At 42.5% G+C, this 18,843-nt stretch overlaps 1 protein-coding gene across 2 annotated transcripts in view; it reads left to right on the top strand.

Annotated features, from left to right (window-relative positions):
• Window positions 1-2,798: 2,798 nt before the first annotated feature.
• irs1 (insulin receptor substrate 1) overlaps window positions 2,799-18,843 on the top strand; it is a 55,927-nt gene continuing 39,882 nt past the window's right edge. For both annotated transcript variants that reach the window (XM_021563188.3, XM_036944355.2), the window contains exon 1: window positions 2,799-6,739. In XM_021563188.3, the coding sequence (XP_021418863.2) occupies window positions 3,547-6,739 (3,193 nt within the window). In that variant the 5' untranslated portion in view covers window positions 2,799-3,546. The remainder of the gene's footprint in view (window positions 6,740-18,843) is intronic.

The following is an 18,843-nucleotide window of genomic DNA, read 5'->3' as shown; positions in this document are numbered from 1 at the left end:
CTCCGCTGTGCAATCTGGTTTCCGAGCCGGTCACGGGTGCACCTCAGCCACGCTCAAGGTACTAAACGATATCATAACCGCCACCGATAAAAGACAGTACTGTGCAGCCATCTTCATCGACCTGGCCAAGGCTTTCAACTCTGTCAATCACCATATTCTTATCGGCAGACTCAGTAGCCTCGGTTTTTCTAATGACTGCCTTGTCTGGTTCACCAACTACTTTGCAGACAGTGTGTCAAATCGGAGGGCATGTTGTCCAGTCCTCTGGCAGTCTCTATGGGGGTACCACAGGGTTAAATTCTCGGGCCGACTCTTTTCTCTCTATATATCAGTGATGTTGCTCTTGCTGCGGGCGATTCCCTGATCCACCTCTACGCAGACGACACCATTCTGTATACTTCTCGCCCTTCCTTGGACACTGTGCTATCTAACCTCCAAACGAGTTTCAATGCAATACAACACTCCTTCCGTGGCCTCCAACTGCTCTTAAACGCTAGTAAAACCAAATGCATGCTTTTCAACCGTTCGCTGCCTGCACCCGCACGCCCGACTAGCATCACCACCCTGGATGGTTCCGACCTAGAATATGTGGACATCTATAAGTACCTAGGTGTCTGGCTAGACTGTAAACTCTCCTTCCAGACTCATATCAAACATCTCCAATCCAAAATAAAATCTAGAATTGGCTTTCTATTTCAGAACAAAGCCTCCTTCCCTCATGCCGCCAAACTTACCCTAGTAAAACTGACTATCCTACCGATCCTCGACTTCGGCGATGTCATCTACAAAATATCTTCCAATACTCTACTCAACAAACTCGATGCAGTTTATCACAGTGCCATCCGTTTTGTTACTAAAGCACCTTATACCACCCACCACTGCGACCTGTATGCTCTAGTCGGCTGGCCCTCGCTACATATTCGTCGCCAGACCCACTGGCTCCAGGTCATCTACAAGTCCATGCTAGGTAAAGCTCCGCCTTATCTCAGTTCACTGGTCACAATGGCAACACTCACCCGTAGCACGCGCTCCAGCAGGTGTATCTCTCTGATCATCCCTAAAGCTGCCTTTCCTTCCAGTTCTCTGCTGCCTGTGACTGGAACGAATTGCACAAATCGTTGAAGTTGGAGACTTTTATCTCCCTCACCAACTTTAAACATCTGCTATCTGAGCATCTAACCGATCGCCGCAGCTGTACATAGTCCATCGGTAAATAACCCACCCAATTTACCTACCTCATCCCCATACTGTTTTTATTTATTTACTTTTCTGCTCTTTTGCACACCAGTATCTCTACCTGCACATGACCATCTGATCATTTATCACTCCAGTGTTAATCTGCTAAATTGTAATTATTCGCCTACCTCCTCATGCCTTTTGCACACAATGTATATTGACTATTTATTTTCCTATTGTGTTATTGACTTGTTTACTCCATGTGTAACTGTGTTGTAGTCTGTTCACACTGCTATGCTTTATCTTGGCCAGGTCGCAGCTGTAAATGAGAACTTGTTCTCAACTAGCCTACCTGGTTCAATAAAGGTGAGAAAAAAAAACTCACGTTACGTGCATTGAGTGCCTTTCAGATAGTAGATACAACCCTCTGTTACCTGCCAGATAAGGAACTGGCAGTGGATCAAACCATTGTGAGGCAAAGGGCGGGGAGTCGCAATCTTTTGAAACTTAAAAACGCGCTATTAAGTGTCTATAATCAGCACAAGTGTTTTCATAGCGTATTATTAATATTATTGACATGAAAAAATTATGTTTACAGTGATATATTGGGGGGGACAAATCATATTTTTCCCAGGATGTGGGGTTCGTGTCCCCCCTGTGTCCCCTGGGATTTCCACCGATGTGTGTGCTGTCTTGGAAACATAGCCACATTTGGTGCTGAGTGGGTACATTTTTTGCTTAAACTATCTATGAATTAATAATAAACCATTTAAATATACCTGTACATAAAGTGTTTGGCTATATGTCATGTTTCAACCTTTGAATTGGAATTCACTTTAGCGACCGAATTAAATTACCCAAAATCAGACAGGTTTCGTTAGACGCAAAACCAGTAGGTGGCACTCTCAGCTATGAACCAGCTAACAGTGAAAAATGCCTAGGGCTACTTTATGATATAACAATTTTACTAGGTTTATCCCAAATTAACTTTCTGAGCAATAAACACACGCTCAGATATTAAATAGCATTGTGATTGGCATAATGCACACACAACAAAGTATTGTGATTGTCTCGGGACGGGAGCGGGTGTCCTTGAAGATGCTGCCAAATTATTGTCCCTTATTCCATTCAAAAAATCCATTCCCTCCCGGGAACGAGGCACATTGTTTTCCCCAAGTAGTTGTTAAACAAAACATTCAGGTGTAGGCCTATGCTGGTGGACATACAAGACCAAAAAAAACAAACTACAACAACTGAGCCATGCTTCATTATATAAATCAGTAAAATATCGAAAAATATTGAAAGCACGGTTCTAGAGCCCAAGACCATTAACTTCCTAGTACAAGAACGCGTATTTCTACTGTGACTCCCATTCAAAGGGTCGTCACTAGTTACAACAGCCACAAAGTCATAAACCCCGCCTATTTCTACAATGTATCTTCTTAAAATGTCATTTTTAAACCTAACCGTAACCAAACTGTTAACCTTGAATAAATACGTTGTCTTTTTAATCATGAACTTCTACGATATAGGCCATTTTTATTTTGTGGCTTTTTTTAAGCGCAATTTCGTCACGCTAACGGATTGATATAAACTCTGGCCAATCAGATTATTACAACGAGCCTATTATGGCAAATGATAGTCTGACGCGCTTTATTGTGCCAAGGTAGGCCGTATCCCTTGTTTAAACTGTCCACGCATCGAATCGTCACGTGGGCATCTCCTTGAGCGCAAACTGTAATCGATAGGGATTGTAGCGTACTCACACAAACACTGAGCCTTGTTTTGGTTTACAGCTACTGGATTTATTAACAAAGTGGAGAAGAGAACTTTGCATCCACTTTACATTCATCGGCTTCGTATCACATTGGACTAACATATTTTGAAAAGATAATAGAATGCACTGATGCATGTTTTATTTTTATGGGTTGCACTTTTGCAAGCAGGGCTATCGACGGGACAAGCCTGCCTTGGTGGTTACCGAGCATGCGAAATGGGGTCATATGCTGACGGGGCTTGATTTGAACTCCGGACTGAAGTGAGTTTTCCCATATTTTGGTAGGCAACTTTTTGTCATCATAATGAAAGGACAAATTCGTAAAGAGTATATTATTTTACGTTCTTAGGGAGAAAATGTAGCATACTGCTTAGAAATTCCACTGCAGCACCAACAGTTTGACAGCACTTATTGGTTTAGCGCCGTTAGTTTAGCTAATTGAGACGTATGCCCATAGCATATTCATAGTTAAGATCCACACTAACACGTTTTCAATGGCTATATTAGGATCTAAATACCCTAATCTTTTTTGCTTTTTTATTTCAGTAAGAACAGTTGTATTTTTAAATACAAGTACTATTTAAAATCCCAAAATGGCTAGCCCAACTACAGAGCAGCAGGGTTGTTTTTCAGATGTAAGAAAGGTGGGTTATTTAAGGAAACCTAAAAGCATGCACAAGAGGTTTTTTGTCTTGCGGGCTGCTAGTGCTGCAGGACCCTCCAGGTTGGAGTACTACGAAAATGAAAAAAAATGGAGACACAAGTCCGGGGTGCCTAAAAGGTCAATCCTGCTGGAGAGCTGCTTCAACATAAATAAAATGACAGATTCCAAAAACAAATACCTGGTGGCTCTTTACACCAAGGATGAGTATTTCTCTATTGCAGCGGACAGCGAGCAGGAACAAGACAGGTGGCACCAAGCGCTAGTGGACCTACACAACAAAGGTAAAGTTCATGATGATGCTGCTGTTGGTGGCAGTGGGATGGCAGAGGAGAATTATGGAGAAGAAACCATGCCAGGACCTGCCTTTAAAGAAGTCTGGCAAGTTATTTTGAAACCAAAGGGCTTGGGACACACCAAAAATTTTATTGGGATTTACAGATTGTGCCTAACAAATAAAACCATCAGCTTTGTGAAATTGAACTCGGACGCAGCGGCGGTCGTGCTGCAATTAGTGAATATACGGAGATGCGGTCATTCAGAGAATTTCTTTTTCATTGAAGTGGGAAGATCCGCAGTCACAGGACCGGGGGAATTTTGGATGCAAGTGGACGACTCTGTTGTTGCTCAAAATATGCATGAAACCATCCTGGAGGCGATGAAAGCGATGAGTGAGGAATTTCGTCCCCGGAGCAAAAGCCATTCCTTGTCAAACTGCTCCAACCCAATCTCTGTGCCTTTGAGAAGGCATCACCACAACAACCTGCCACCTAGCCAAGTGGGACTGGGAAGGAGGTCCCGGACTGAGAGTGTGACGGCCACCTCGCCTGCTGGCCCGGGAAAGCACAGTCATTCATTCAGAGTGAGGGCCTCTAGTGATGGGGAAGGAACCATGTCCAGACCTGCCTCAGTGGATGGGAGCCCCTGTGCTGCCAGGACACAATCTCACAGACACAAAGGGGCCTCCCGCCTCCACCCTCCCCTCAACCACAGCAGGTCTATCCCCATGCCCTCTTCGTGCTGCTCCCCCTCAGCAATCAGCCCAGTTAGCCTGTCCTCCAGCAGTACGAGCGGGCACGGCTCCACTTCAGACTGTCTCTACCCCTGCCGCTCCAGTGCCTCCATATCTGGCTCTCCTATTGACGGGGGATTCATTTCCTCTGATGAGTATGGATCCAGCCCCTGTGACTTCAGGAGCTCCTTCCGCAGTGTCACACCTGACTCCTTGGGTCACACACCACCTGCCAGGGAGGAAGAATTCAACAACTACATCTGCATGGCAAAGCCTGCAACTCTTCTGAGGGGCCACTGTGGCTGCAGCCCCCACCCCCATGGTACGCCATCCCACCTGGACGAGCCTGAACTGGAGAAGTGCTTCAGGAAACGGACACACTCCTCGAGCACATCTCCCCTGACAGTGTGCCACCAGAAGACCCCCTCTCAGTCCTCCACAGTATCGCTGGAGGAGTACACAGTAATGCAGCCTGCATACTCGTCATGCAGCCGAGCATCCAGCTACAGGCACTCTGCCTTCATGCCCACACACTCATTCCCAGAGGAGGGCATAGACATCCCCTTAGAGGGCAACAGGGTGAGCCAAAAAGATGATGGCTACATGCCCATGACCCCAGGTGTGACACCTGCCACAGGTAAAAGTGCCGACTACATGCCCATGAGCCCCAAAAGTGTGTCGGTGCCACAGCAGATTAACTCCCACCAGCACCCCAAAATGGACTCCAATGGGTACATGATGATGTCACCCAGCGGGAGCTGCTCACCAGACACCATAAACTACGGTCAAATCTGGACCAATGGGGTCAACGCTAAGCTGTCTGTCCTGAGCACAGAGGAGAAATTGTTGTCGCGTGGGGATTACATGAACATGTCACCGGCGAGCTGCTCCATGACTAGCACGCCGCCAGACTGCTACAGCAACCTGGTAGAGGGTCCACCCAAGTCCATATACGCCTACTTTTCCTTGCCTCACTCTTTTGAACACAGCCACAGGAAGCTGGACCAGAACCCCCTGCACCTTTCACTCAGCTCTGGACACCTGGCCTTCGGGGACTCTACCAGGACAGGGCAGGGCTACAGTATTCAGCCCGTGGTCAAGCCCAAGAGAGCTGACGTGGACAGCAGGCTGGCCAGGCCCACGCACCTCTCTCTGGAGGGCAACAAAGCCAGCACCCTGCCTCGCACCCATGAGTGCCCCTTCCCTACAGATCCCAAGAGCCCCGGGGAGTATGTCAACATAGAGTTCAACGACAAGGCCTTCTCAGCCGGCTTGGCCACTCACTTCTCCCCTGTGTTCCCAGGTAGTGGCCCAGAGAGGCCAGCAGAGATTTCCTCAGACTACATGAACATGCACCTGGGTGCTCAGGGCAGGGGCATTCCCAACTGGGAAGCCAAACCCCTAGCCTCCTGCACAGATGGCTATGCTATAGTGGCACCTGTGGCTCCCTCCTCCTCTGTAATCCCCTGTGAGAACCTCTGTAGACGGGACTACAGCAGCACACAGACGGACTACTCTGACACACAGATGATTCTAAACGCTCCGATGTCGACCATTGATGTCACCCCCTTCTCTGTGTCCCCTCCAAGCCAGGACCTGTCTGTGCTGGGTGCGGGTCCCAGTGCCGTGCCCTTAGGACTAATGGGCCCTCTCTCTGGGCTGAGTGCTTTCACCAGGGTTAACTCCAGTTTCATCTGGAACCAGGAAGCTAAATTGATCCGTGCCGACCAGCAGGGCCGGCGCCGGCACAGCTCCGAGACCTTCTCCTCCACAGGAGTCCCGGTCAGCGCCGCCTCGCCCTCCGTGGAGGAAGTGAAACGTCACAGCTCCACCTCTTTCGAGAATGTGTGGCTGAAGCCGGGAGAATCCCCATTATTTGCCAACGGGAGGAGAGAAAGCCCATTGGGGCCCAGCTCTAACGGACAGAACCAGAACAGGCTGAACTACATCGACCTGGACCTGGCTCAGGACCAGAACCTCCCAGAGTGGAGTTCCCTCCCGGCCAGAGCCAGGGACACGCAAGGTGGGAGTGCCCCAGAGGACCTGCGTGCCTATGCCAGCATTAGTTTTCAGAAAGCAGACGAGTCGAGGATGAACCCCGCTCACAGAGAAGGTAAGACTGTCCGCTCCCCATAGCATCTTTTCCTAACAATTCTATTTTTGTGTGTGTGTGTGCGTTGCATGTCTGTGGGTGGAGTCAGAGTTTGTGTGTTAGCCCTCAGAAATGTTGATTCTATTTTTGCATGAAAATACTTGTGGTATTTGTGTTTCGTCATTGTGCATACCACCATTCAGATTACTGTATGGATGAAACATGAAGTTCCAAGTTTATAAGCATGCACATTGAAAGCAGAGAACATACTGTACTCAGTCAGTCCCAGACCTGGGTGATTCCCTTAAGCTAGCCCACTCATGAGAGTGGAGCCAGAATTAGTTTATTTTGCGATGTAATACATTACTACATGAGCTTGACTTTCTACTGAGCTACTCTACTGAGCTCCAATCAGTTTAGCACAGTTTCATATAGGTAAACTAAGTATTCATCCATTTACATTTTTTTTTGTCTTGGTTAAGTAGCCTAAAGTCTGAATGCTCCTTCCTCTTTCCATATAGCTCAAAGTCTTTCCACTTTTTTTGTTGTTAATGCTATAGGCTACATTTTGAAGCTGGTGGTTTAGATTTTTACCTAATGCCATTAAGGAGTAGCTAAGTTTTGATGTTTCATTAAGTAACATGCAATTGGCTGGATCAAAGATCTTAATGTTCGAGCACTCCACACTCGGTCTCACTCCAACATAATTCTCTCAGGATGACACAAATGGAATAGGAGATGGATGAGAGGCCTCTTTGTTCTCTCTGACTGGAGTGTATTCTCAGGGCACCAGTAAATATTTATCTTTTTCCAGAAAAAAGCTGCTCTTTTACAGATCGTCCAACTATAAATGTCTTTTGTGAATTACATTAGCCTTTTTTCTGGTGGTGGGCCTACCTTGTATGCCGACATGGGTTGTTGATGGCCATTTCCATTAAAAGTACCCATGAGCACCAACATGTGAAGTTCATAGAAGCACCTCAAATTTGGTGTCAAAAAAATGAGTTTTTTTGGGGGGGTTTGTAATTCAGGCATGTAAAAATTTTTCCCAACCATTTTTCATCCTTAAATTAGGAATAAGTGAAGGCTTTGATTTCTGGTCAAACATGGAAAACGGCTCTTGGAAAACGGCTCTTAGAAAACATCTACCAGAATAAGTCTTAAAAGGTATTAGAAATACATAAACACACAATATTGTTGCAGTTAAGACCCATGCCAACTAATATCAACACTTTTGAGAATTGATTTTCCTTCTGTAAGTTTAGGAAATATTGCCGTTCTTTTACAAAACCCCCACATCTTTAAGATAGTTTCACATTTCTCTCCCTCATGAGGGAGGATGATGAAAGTTCACAGAAGTAAGTAAAGGTAAACCTACAAATTAATCATTTTTTTTCCAATTATGATGATTTTGTTTATGATTTATTAAGTGATTCAAATGTGTCATTCATTACAAAGTTGGTAACAGAATAACTGCAATTGAATTGGCTAAAATTCATAAACCACAGTTGGGTCACCTGCTACTGTCCTCCCTTCCACTGGCATACTGTTGAGTTCAGCTGATAATTGTGATAACTCTGGACAACCCCTCCTGTCTTTCTCCCTGTCACTCTCTCTTTCGCTTTCCTCTCCAGTAATGTCACCTTTTACTGACACCTATCCATGAGCCCCCTCTGTTTCCATTTACTGTAACCAGCGTCCTCAACCGACACCGTACGTCCATGGACATTGAAAAGTAGCTGAAATTTAGAAGTTTGTTTTACAAGTTTGGACAGCAAACTGAGACACCCTTGGAGAGTGAGGTCACAGCCAGGGGATCATCCATTATTGACGGCTACCCTGGAGCAATTGGGGTTAATTGCCTTGCTCAAAGGCAGAACGACAGATTAATACATTTTTGTCTCTGGGATTCGATCCAGCAACATTTCAGTTACTGGCCCATCGATCCTAGCCGCCAGGCTACCTGCTGCCCCGGTACTGTGCTGTGCTCTACTGAGTCCAAACTTGTGAAACATAGACACCTATTATTAATTCAGATTTGGTCTGTCCGTACCAACCAAATTTGGTCTTGTTTGGGGGGAACCTCATTATAATAAAAGCCGATGTGTAGAATAATACCCAAACACACAAACGTGGATATTGCATTTTTCTACCTTTTTGTGTAACTGTTCAGGATACATCACAATGAATACATGACATATCCATAATTATGCATTTCTGTATAGTACAGAACAGTGGCCCATGATGTCATTCAGTTATTGTCAGGTGTTAATCCATTTCACTTACTGTAGTTCAATAATTAAAATATATATTTTTCAAACTCAAGGTGTCACATCATAGCTGACGCCCCATTATTTCAGCATACATCTTTTAATCTTAATTTAGGCTATATGTTTAAGATTTTAAAATATATTTTTTTTACCGTAATTGTTACGTAATCTGCACTGTTCAAGTATATGGAATAAAAATACTCGCAACATGCAACAATTTCAAATATTATACTACTAAGCTACAGTTCATATAAGTAAATCAGTCAATTGAAATACATTCATTAGGCAGTAATCTATGGATTTCACATGACTGGCAATACAGTCATGCATCTGTGGTCAGATATGAGAAAAACATTCAGTATCTGGCGTGACCAGTATTTTCCTCAGGCAACACGACACCTCTCCTTTGCATGGAGTTGATCAGGCTGTTGATTGTGGCTTGTGGAATGTTGTCCCACTCCTCTTCAATGGCTGTGCGACGTTGCTGGATATTGGCTGGAACTGAAACACCCTGTCGTACACGTCGGCAAACTGCCCGCCCACACATCTGCGGTTGTGAGGACGTTTGGACCTACGGTCAAATTTTCTAAAATGACGGAGGTGGCTTATGGTAGAGAAATTAACATTTAAATTGTATGGAAACAGCTCAGGTGGACATTCCTGCAGCCAGCATGCCAATTGCATGCTCCCTCAACTTGAGACATCTGCAGCATTGTGTTGTGACAAAATTGCACATTGTCGAGTGACCTTGTATTGTCCCCAGCACAAGGTGCACCTGTGTAAGGGATCATGCTGTTTAATCAGCTTCTTTATATGCCACTCCTGTCAGCTGAATGTATTATCTTGGCAAAGGAGAAATGCTCACTAACAGATGTAAACAAATGTGTGCACAGAATTTGAGAGAAATTTCTGGCATCTTTTTATTTCAGCTCATGAAACATGGGACCAACACTTTACATTGTGTTTTATTTTTGTTCAATGTAAGTGTGTTTTTGTCAAATGTTCTGTGGAAATTGTTGAAAGTAGACCCTGTGCAATCAATGGTTTTAGTTTGGCATTTTAAGGTGAAAAATCTTGAGTTTGAGTCATTCTGTTACCATGGAGTTGCCCTATTTTCTTTTTTGTGTGTACCAGTACTTACAGAGCATTCAAAGTATTCAGACCCCTTTTAGTTTTTCCAATTGTTTTACATTCTATTCTAAAATGGATATAAATATTCACACACTATCCCATAATGACAAAGCAAAAACTGGTTTTCAGAAATGTTTTACACATTAAAAAAATTAAATACATGGAAATGTGACATTTTACATAAGTATTCAGACCCTTTATTCAGTACAGTGTTGAATCACCTCTGGCAGCGATTACAGCCTTGAGTTTTCTTGTGTATGTAGCTACAAGCTTGGCACACCTGTATTTGGGGAGTTCCTTCTATTCTTCTCTGCAGATCCTCTCAAGCTCTGTCAGGTTGGATGGGAGTGTCGCTGCACAGCTATTTTCAGGTCCTTCCAGAGGTGCTCGATCGGGTTCCAGTCCGGATTCTAGCTGGGCCACTCAAGGACATTGAGACTTGTCCTGAAGCCACTCTTGCGTTGTCTTGGCTGTGTGCTTAGGGTTGTTGTCCTGGTGGAAAGTGAACCTTGGCCCCAGTCTGAGGTTCTGGGTGCTCTGGAGCAGGTTTTCATCAATGATCTCTCTGCACTTTGCTCCATTCATCTTTGCCACAATCCTGACTGGTCTCCCAGTCCCTGTCGCTGCGAAAATCCCGACAGCATGATACTGCCACTGCTATGCTTCACCATAGGGATGGTATTGGCCAGGTGATGAGGTGCCTGGTTTCCTCCAGACGTGACGCTTGGCATTCAGACCAAAGAGTTTAATCTTGGTTTTATTAGACCAGATCATTTTGTTTCTCATGGTCCGAGTCCTTTAGGTGCCTTTTGGCAAACTCCAAGCGGCCTCTCATGTACCTTTTTAACTGAGGAGTGGCTTCCGTCTGGCCCCTCTACCATAAAGGGCTGATTGGTGGAGTGCTGCAGAGATGGGAGAACCTTCCAGAAGGAAAACCGTCTCTACAGAGGACCGCTAGTGCTCTGTCAGCGTGACCAACAGGTTCTGGACCAAGTCCTTCTTCCTCGATTGCTCATTTTGGACGGGCGGCCAGCTCTGGGAAGAGTCTTGGTGGTTCCAAACTTATTTTATTTAAGAATGATGGAGGCCACTGTGTTCTTGGGGACCTTCAATGCTGCAGACATTTTTTTGATCTGTGCCTCGACACAATTTTGTCTCAGAGCTCTACAGACAATTCCTTTGACCTCATGGCTTGGTTTTTACTGACATGCACTGTCAACGAGAGAACCAATGGAAACAAGAAAAAAGAGTACCAATTGTATCCATTTTAGAATAAGGCTAATACGTAACAATGTGCAAAAAGTCAAGAGGTCTGAATAATTTCCAAATAGGGGGGGTGTCCAGTATTGCAGAGAAGATGGAATGAGAGGAGAATAATTTTTTTCTAGACCGCGGAGGAACATTTTATAATTTTAAATGCTGTGAAATACCAGCCATTCACAGTGCTGGATAAAGAGATAACATGTCAAAGATTAAAACGATGTCTTGGGTATATTCTAGAGGTCGACCGATTTATTGATCAATTCAAAGATGGCGTAGCAGTGCAGACGTTGTTTGTCGTTCTCCCGTGTAATTTTTGTATTTTTTGTATAGATTTCTCTTTTTCTATGAAAAAAAATTAAATATACCTTCCGGCAACCCGCTTCACCCAATGTGATACGGATCTGCTAATTTTGACCTTGTAGCCAGAACCTCCATCAGAAGCTAACCAGCTAATTAGCTACTAACTATTTAGTCATTGTTAGCCACTGCTAGCGGCCTTTAGCTTTAGCATAGACACCAGCCACTTTTAGCCTGGATAATACTTGCCAGTCTGCATATCAGACTGTTTTTCTCCACTACAACACCAGATTCCTGCCGTAAGCCCTGGACCATAACTCCAGATCATCGCAGCTAGCTAGCTGCCACCAAGTGGCCCAGCCCCGAAGGTAGCCTTGAGCCAGGCCCATCTCCCGGCCTGCTCAGTGGACCCTATGTCTCCCACTTGTTAGCGTAGTAACGACTAGCTTGCGGATTCCCTGTTTCATCTATTGCTGTTCACTGGACTAGAGGTCGACCGATTATGATTTTTTTAACGCCAATACCGATTTATTGGAGGACCAAAAGAAACCGATACCGATTTAATCGGACAATTAAAAAAATATATGTATTTGTAATAATGACAATTACAACAATACTGAATGAACACTTATTTTAACTTAATATAATACATCAATAAAATCAATTTAGCCCCAAATAAATAATGAAACCTGTTCAATTTGGTTTAAATAATGCAAAAACAAAGTGTTGAAGAAGAAAGTAAAAGTGCAATATGTGCCATGTAAAAAAAGCTAACGTTTAAGTTCCTTGCTCAGAACATGAGAACATATGAAAGCTGGTGGTTCCTTTTAACATGAGTCTTCAATATTCCCAGGTAAGAAGTTTTAGGTTGTATTTGTTGTTGGAATTATAGGACTATTTCTCTCTATACGATTTGTATTTCATATACCTTTAACTATTGGATGTTCTTATAGGCACTTTAGTATTGCCAGTGTAACAGTATAGCTTCTGTCCCTCTCCTCACCCCTACCTGGGCTCGAACCAGGAACACATCGACAACAGCCACCCTCGAAGCAGCGTTAACCATGCAGAGCAAGGGGAACAACAACTCCAAGTCTCAGAGCGAGTGACGTTTGAAACGCTATTAGCGCACACCCCACTAACTAGCTAGCCATTTCACATCGGTTACACCAGCCTAATCTCGGGAGTTGATAGGCATGAAGTCATAAACATTTCAATGCTTGAAGCACAGCGAAGAGCTGATGGCAAAACGCACGAAAGTGCTGTTTGAATGAATGCCTACGAGCCTGCTGGTGCCTACCACCGCTCAGTCAGACTGATCTATCAAATCAGACTTAATTATAACATAATAACACACAGAAATACGAGCCTTAGGTCAATAATATGTTTGAATCCGGAAACTATCATCTCGAAAACAAGACATTTATTATTTCAGTGAAATACAATCCGTTCCGTATTTTCTCTAACGGCATCCCTAAGTCTAAATATTCCTGTTACATTGCACAACCTTCAATGTTATGTCATAATTATGTAAAATTCTGGCAAATTAGGCGGCCCAAACTGTTGCATATACACTGACTCTGCTGGCAATGAACGCAAGAGTAGTGACACAATTTCACCTGGTTAATATTGCCTTCTAACCTGGATTTCTTTTATCTAAATATGCATTTTTTAAAAATATATACTTCTGTGTATTGATTTTAAGAGATGCATTGATGTTTATGGTTAGGTACAGTCGTGCAACGATTGTGCTTTTTTCGCAAATGCGCTTTTGTTAAATCATCTCTCGTTTGGCGAAGTTTGCTGTCTTTGTTAGGAAGAAATAGTCTTCACAGTTCGCAACGAGTCATGTTAGCAGGCAATATTAACTAAATATGCAGGTTTAAAAATATATACTTGTGTATTGATTTTAAGAAAGGCATTCATGTTTATGATTAGGTACACATTGGAGCAACGACAGTCCTTTTTCGCGAATACGCACCGCATCGTTTATATGCAACGCAGGACACGCTAGATAACTACACATGGTTGATGATATTACTAGTTTAACTAGTGATTATGATTGATTGCTTGTTTTTCTAAGATAAGTTTAATGCTAGCTAGCAACTTACCTCGGCTTCTGACTGCATTCGCGTAACAGGCAGTCTCCTCGTGGAGTGCAATGTAATCAGGTGGTTAGAGCGTTGAACTAGTTAACTGTAAGGTTGCAAGATTGAATCCCCGAGCTGACAAGGTAAAAATCTGTCATTCTGCCCCTGAACAAGGCAGTTATCCCACCATTCCTAGGCCGTCATTGAAAATAAGAATGTGTTCTTAACTGACTTGCCTAGTTAAATAAAAGTGTCAAAGAAAAAAAATCGGCCAAATCGGTGTCCAAAAATACAGGTTTCCGATTGTTATGCTAATTAATTAATAGCTAATTAATCGGCCATTCCGATTAATCGTCGACCTTTACACTGGACCCTATAATCACTTGGCTACATAGCTGATGCCTGCTGGACTATTCATTAATCACGGTCCTCCATTTAGTTTATTTTGTTCATCTGTCGGTCGCAGCCTCGAACTCAGGCCCTGTCATTTTACCTGTTGTTCTCTTAGCTGATTAGCTGTTGGCTTACCTGTTGTTGTCTTTGCTAACTGTCCCAATCATCACCTGTGATTGTTTTATGCCTCGCTTTATGTCTCTCTCTGTCAATATGCCTTGTATACTGTTGTTTAGAATAGGTATCATTGTTTTAGTTCACTGCAGAGCCCCTAGTCCATATCATCATGCCTCAGATACATCTTTTGTCCCACCTCCCACACATGCTGTGACCTCACCCAGCACTACTAGTGCGTCCAGAGATGCAACCTCTCTTATTGACACTCAATGCCTAGGTTTACCTCCATTGTACCCACACCCTACCATACCCCTGAATCTCTGAATCTATTCTACCACGCCCAGAAATCTGCTCCAATGCACTAGGCAACCAGTTTTTCTGGCCTTTAGCCATACCCTCATCCTACTCCTCCTCTGTTCTTCGGGAGATGTGGAGGTTAACCCAGGCCCTGCCTGTCCCCAGGCACTCTCATTTGTTGACTTGTGTAACCGTAAAAGCCTTGGTTTCATTGCATGTTAACATCAGAAGCCTCTTCCCGAAGTTTGTTTTAGTCACTGCTTTAGCACACTCCGCCAACCCTGATGTCCTTGCGGTTTCTGAATCCTGGCTTAGGAAGGCCACCAAAAATTCTGAGATTTCCATCCCCAACTACAAAATTTTCCATCAAGTTAGAACTTCCAAAGGGGAAGGAGTTGCAATCTACTACAGAGAGAGCCTGCAACGTTCTCATACTTTCCAGGTCTATGCCAAAACAGTTTCTAATTTTAAAAATGTATCTCTCCAGAAATACATCTCTCACTGTTGCCGTCTGTTATAGACCCCCCTCAGCTCCCAGCTGTGCCCTGGACCCCATTTGTGAATTGATTGCCCCCCATCTATCTTCAGAGTTCATTTTGTTAGGTGACCTAAACTGAGATTTGCTTAACCTGTTTGGGGTAGGGGGCAGCATTTTCACTTTTGGATAAATAGCGTGCCCAAACTGAACTGCCTCCTACTCTGTCCCAGATCCTAATATGTGCATATTATTATTAGTATTGGATAGAAAACACTCTGAAGTTTCTAAAACTGTTTGAATCATGTCTGTGAGTATAACAGAACTTATTTAGCAGGCGAAACCCAGAGGACAAACCATTCAGATATATTTCTTTGAGGTCACTCTCTTTTCAATGGGGTTTTCATGGGGAATCCAGAATCCTTATCGACTTTCCTGCAGTTCCTACCGCTTCCACTGGATATCCCCAGTTTGTAGAAAAGATGCATCAGTTTGTTTTGCTCCTGTATTGAACACAGATCATCCCGTATTCAATTTGATAGATTGTATATGTTTAGAAATACCTAAAGTTGTATTACAAAAGTAGTTTGAAATGTTTTGGCAAAGTTTACAGGTAACTTTTGAGATATTTTGTTGAGGTGGAAGCAGTGTTTTTCTGGATCAAACGCTCCAAATAAATGGACATTTTTGGAGATATATATCGACGGAATTAATCAAACAAAATGACAATTTGTGATGTTTATGGGACATATAGGAGTGCCAACAAAAGAAGCTCATCAAAGGTAAGGCATGATTTATATTTTATTTCTGCGTTTTGTGTCGCGCCTGCAGAGTTGAAATATGCTACTCTCATTGTTTACTGTTGTGCTATCATCAGATAATAGCATCTTATGCTTTTGCCGAAAAGCCTTTTTGAAATCTGACATGTTGGCTGGATTCACAACGAGTGTAGCTTTAATTTCCTATCTTGCATGTGTAATTTAATGAAAGTGTAATTTTTATAGAAATGTATTTGAATTTGGTGCTTTGCATTTTCCCTGGCTATTGGCCATGCGTCCCGCCTCCCCCAGAGAGGTTTACACCCGGGCAGTCCTACAATCTAAGCTAGATGCCCTCAATCTCACACAAATGATCAAGAAACACACCAGGTGCAACCCTAAATCCGTAAACATGGTTACCTTAAATAGATATAATCCTGACCAACTTGCCCTCCAAATACACCTCTGCTGTTTTCAATCAGAATCTCAGCGATCATTGCCTGTGTCCGCTATGGGTCTGCGGTCAAACGACCACCCCTCATCACTGTCAAACACTCCCTAAAACACTTCTGCGAGCATGCCTGGCCCAGGTATCCTGGAAGGATATTGACCTCATTCTGTCAGTAGAGGATGCCTGGTCGTTCTTTAAAAGTAATTTCCTCACCATTTAACCTCTCTGGGATGTGTGGGACGCCCAGGTAAAATGCAGAGCGCCAAATTCAAATAAATTACTATAAAAATCTAACTTTCATTAAATCACACATGCAAGATACAAGATTAATTAAAGATTAATTAAAGCTACACTCGTTGTGAATCCAGCCAACATGTCAGATTTCAAAAAGAAAAAAAAATATATATATATATTTTTGGCGAAAGCAAACAGTGCTATTATCTGAGGATAGCACCATAGGAATCAAAGAGAGAAAGCATATTTCAAACCTGCAGGCGCGACACAAAACGCTGAAATAAAAATATAATTCATGCCTTTGACGAGCTTCTTTTGTTGGCACTCCAATATGTCCCGTAAACATAACAAATGGTCCTTTAGTTCGATTAATTCCGTCGATATATATCCAAAATGACTACAAAATATCTTAAAAGTTACCTGTAAACTTTGCCAAAACATTTCAAACTACTTTTGTAATACAACTTTAGGTATTTTTTTAGGTAAATAATCGATACAATTTGAAGACTGGATGATCTGTGTTCAATACAGGAAGAAAACAATCTGAAGCATGCTTTCTGCTCATGCGCCTCTATCTAACAGTACACTTCAAGTGACCCTCGTTCAAGATGGCTGTACTTCTTCATTACACAAAGGAATAACCTCAACCAATTTCTAGACTGTTGACATCCAGTGGAAGCGATAGGAACTGCAAGAAGTTCCCTTTAGAAATCTAGATTCCCATTGAAAAGAGTGACCTCAAAACAAACAAAAAAAAATCTGAATGGTTTTGCCTGCTAAATAAGTTATGTTATACTCACAGACCATGATTCAAACAGTTTTAGAAACGTCAGTGTTGTCTATCCAAATACTAATAATATTCATATCTTATCTTCTGGGGATGAGTAGCAGGCAGTTGAATTTGGGCATGCATTTCATCCGGATGTGAAAATGCTGCCCCCGGTGACCAAGAAGTTAACAACAATCTAAGCTGTGTTTTGCTATATTGCACTTGTGATTTCATGAAAATCCTCGTAATACTTGTTTGCTCTTTTTGCACACCAGTATTTCTACTTGCACATCTATCACTCCAGTGCTAAATTGTAATTACTTCGCTACTATGGCCTATTTATTGCCTTACCTCCTCATGCCATTTGCACACACTGTATATAGACTTTTTCTATTGTGTTTTTGACTGTACGTATGTTTTCCATTTGTAACTCTTGTTTCTCGCACTGCTTTGCTTTATCTTGGTCGCAGTTGTAAATGAGAACTTGTTCTCAACTGGCCTTCCTGGTTAAATAAAGGCGAAATAAAAAAATAAAACATTGGATGGCCAAAAAAGCCAATACCGATTTTATTTAAATGTATGTATATTTGCTATAATGACAATTACAACAATACTGAATTAACTTTTATTTTAACTAAATATTATACATAAAATCTATTTAGTCTCAAGTAAATTATTAAACAGGTTCAATTCGGTTTAAATAATGAGAGAACACAGTGTTGGAGAAGAAAGTTAAAGTGCAATATGTGCCATGTAAAAAAAGCTAACGTTTAAGTTTCTTGTTCAGAACATGAGAACATTGAGGCTGGTGGTTCAATATTCCCAGTTAAGAAATGTCAGGTTGTAGTTATTATAGGCATTATGACGCATCGACTATTTCTCTCTATACCATTTGTATTTCATATACATTTGCCTATTGAATGTTCTTATAGGCACTTTAGTATTGCCATGCTAATCTCGGGAATTGATAGGCTTGAAGTCATAAACAGCGCTTTGCATTAAAGCATTGCTAAGAGCTGCTGGCAAAACGCAGTAAAGTGCTGTTTGAATGAATGCTTACGAACCTGCTGCTGCCGACCACCGCTCAGACTGCTGTATCAAATGATAGACTTAATTATAATATAATTAACACAGAAATACGAGCCTTTGGTCATTAATATGGTCAAATCCGGAAACTATCATTTTGAAAACAAAACCTTTATTCTTTCAATGAAATACAGAACCGTTCTGTATTTTATCTAACGGGTGGCAACCCTAAGTCTAAATATTGCTTCTGCATTGCACAACCTTCAATGTTATGTCATAATTATGTAAAATTCTGGCAAATTAATTACGGTCTTCACACAGTTCGCAAGGAGCCAGGCGGCTCAAACTTTTGCATATACCCTGACTGTTTGCACTGAACGCAAGAGAAGTGACACAATTTCCCTAGTTAATATTGCCTGCTAACATTTTATTTTAACTAAATGTGCAGGTTTAAAAAATATATACTTGTGTATTGATTTTAAGAAAGGCATTGATGTTAATGGTTAGGTACATTTGTGAAATGGTTATGCTTTTTTTGCGACTGTGCTTTTGTT

Source organism: Oncorhynchus mykiss, chromosome 15, assembly GCF_057628025.1.
Source record: "Oncorhynchus mykiss isolate SJ-2025 chromosome 15, ASM5762802v1, whole genome shotgun sequence".
NCBI classification, from domain to species: domain Eukaryota; kingdom Metazoa; phylum Chordata; class Actinopteri; order Salmoniformes; family Salmonidae; genus Oncorhynchus; species Oncorhynchus mykiss.
Note: the sequence above shows the minus strand (reverse complement) of the source record. Positions and strands in the feature narration are given on the sequence as shown.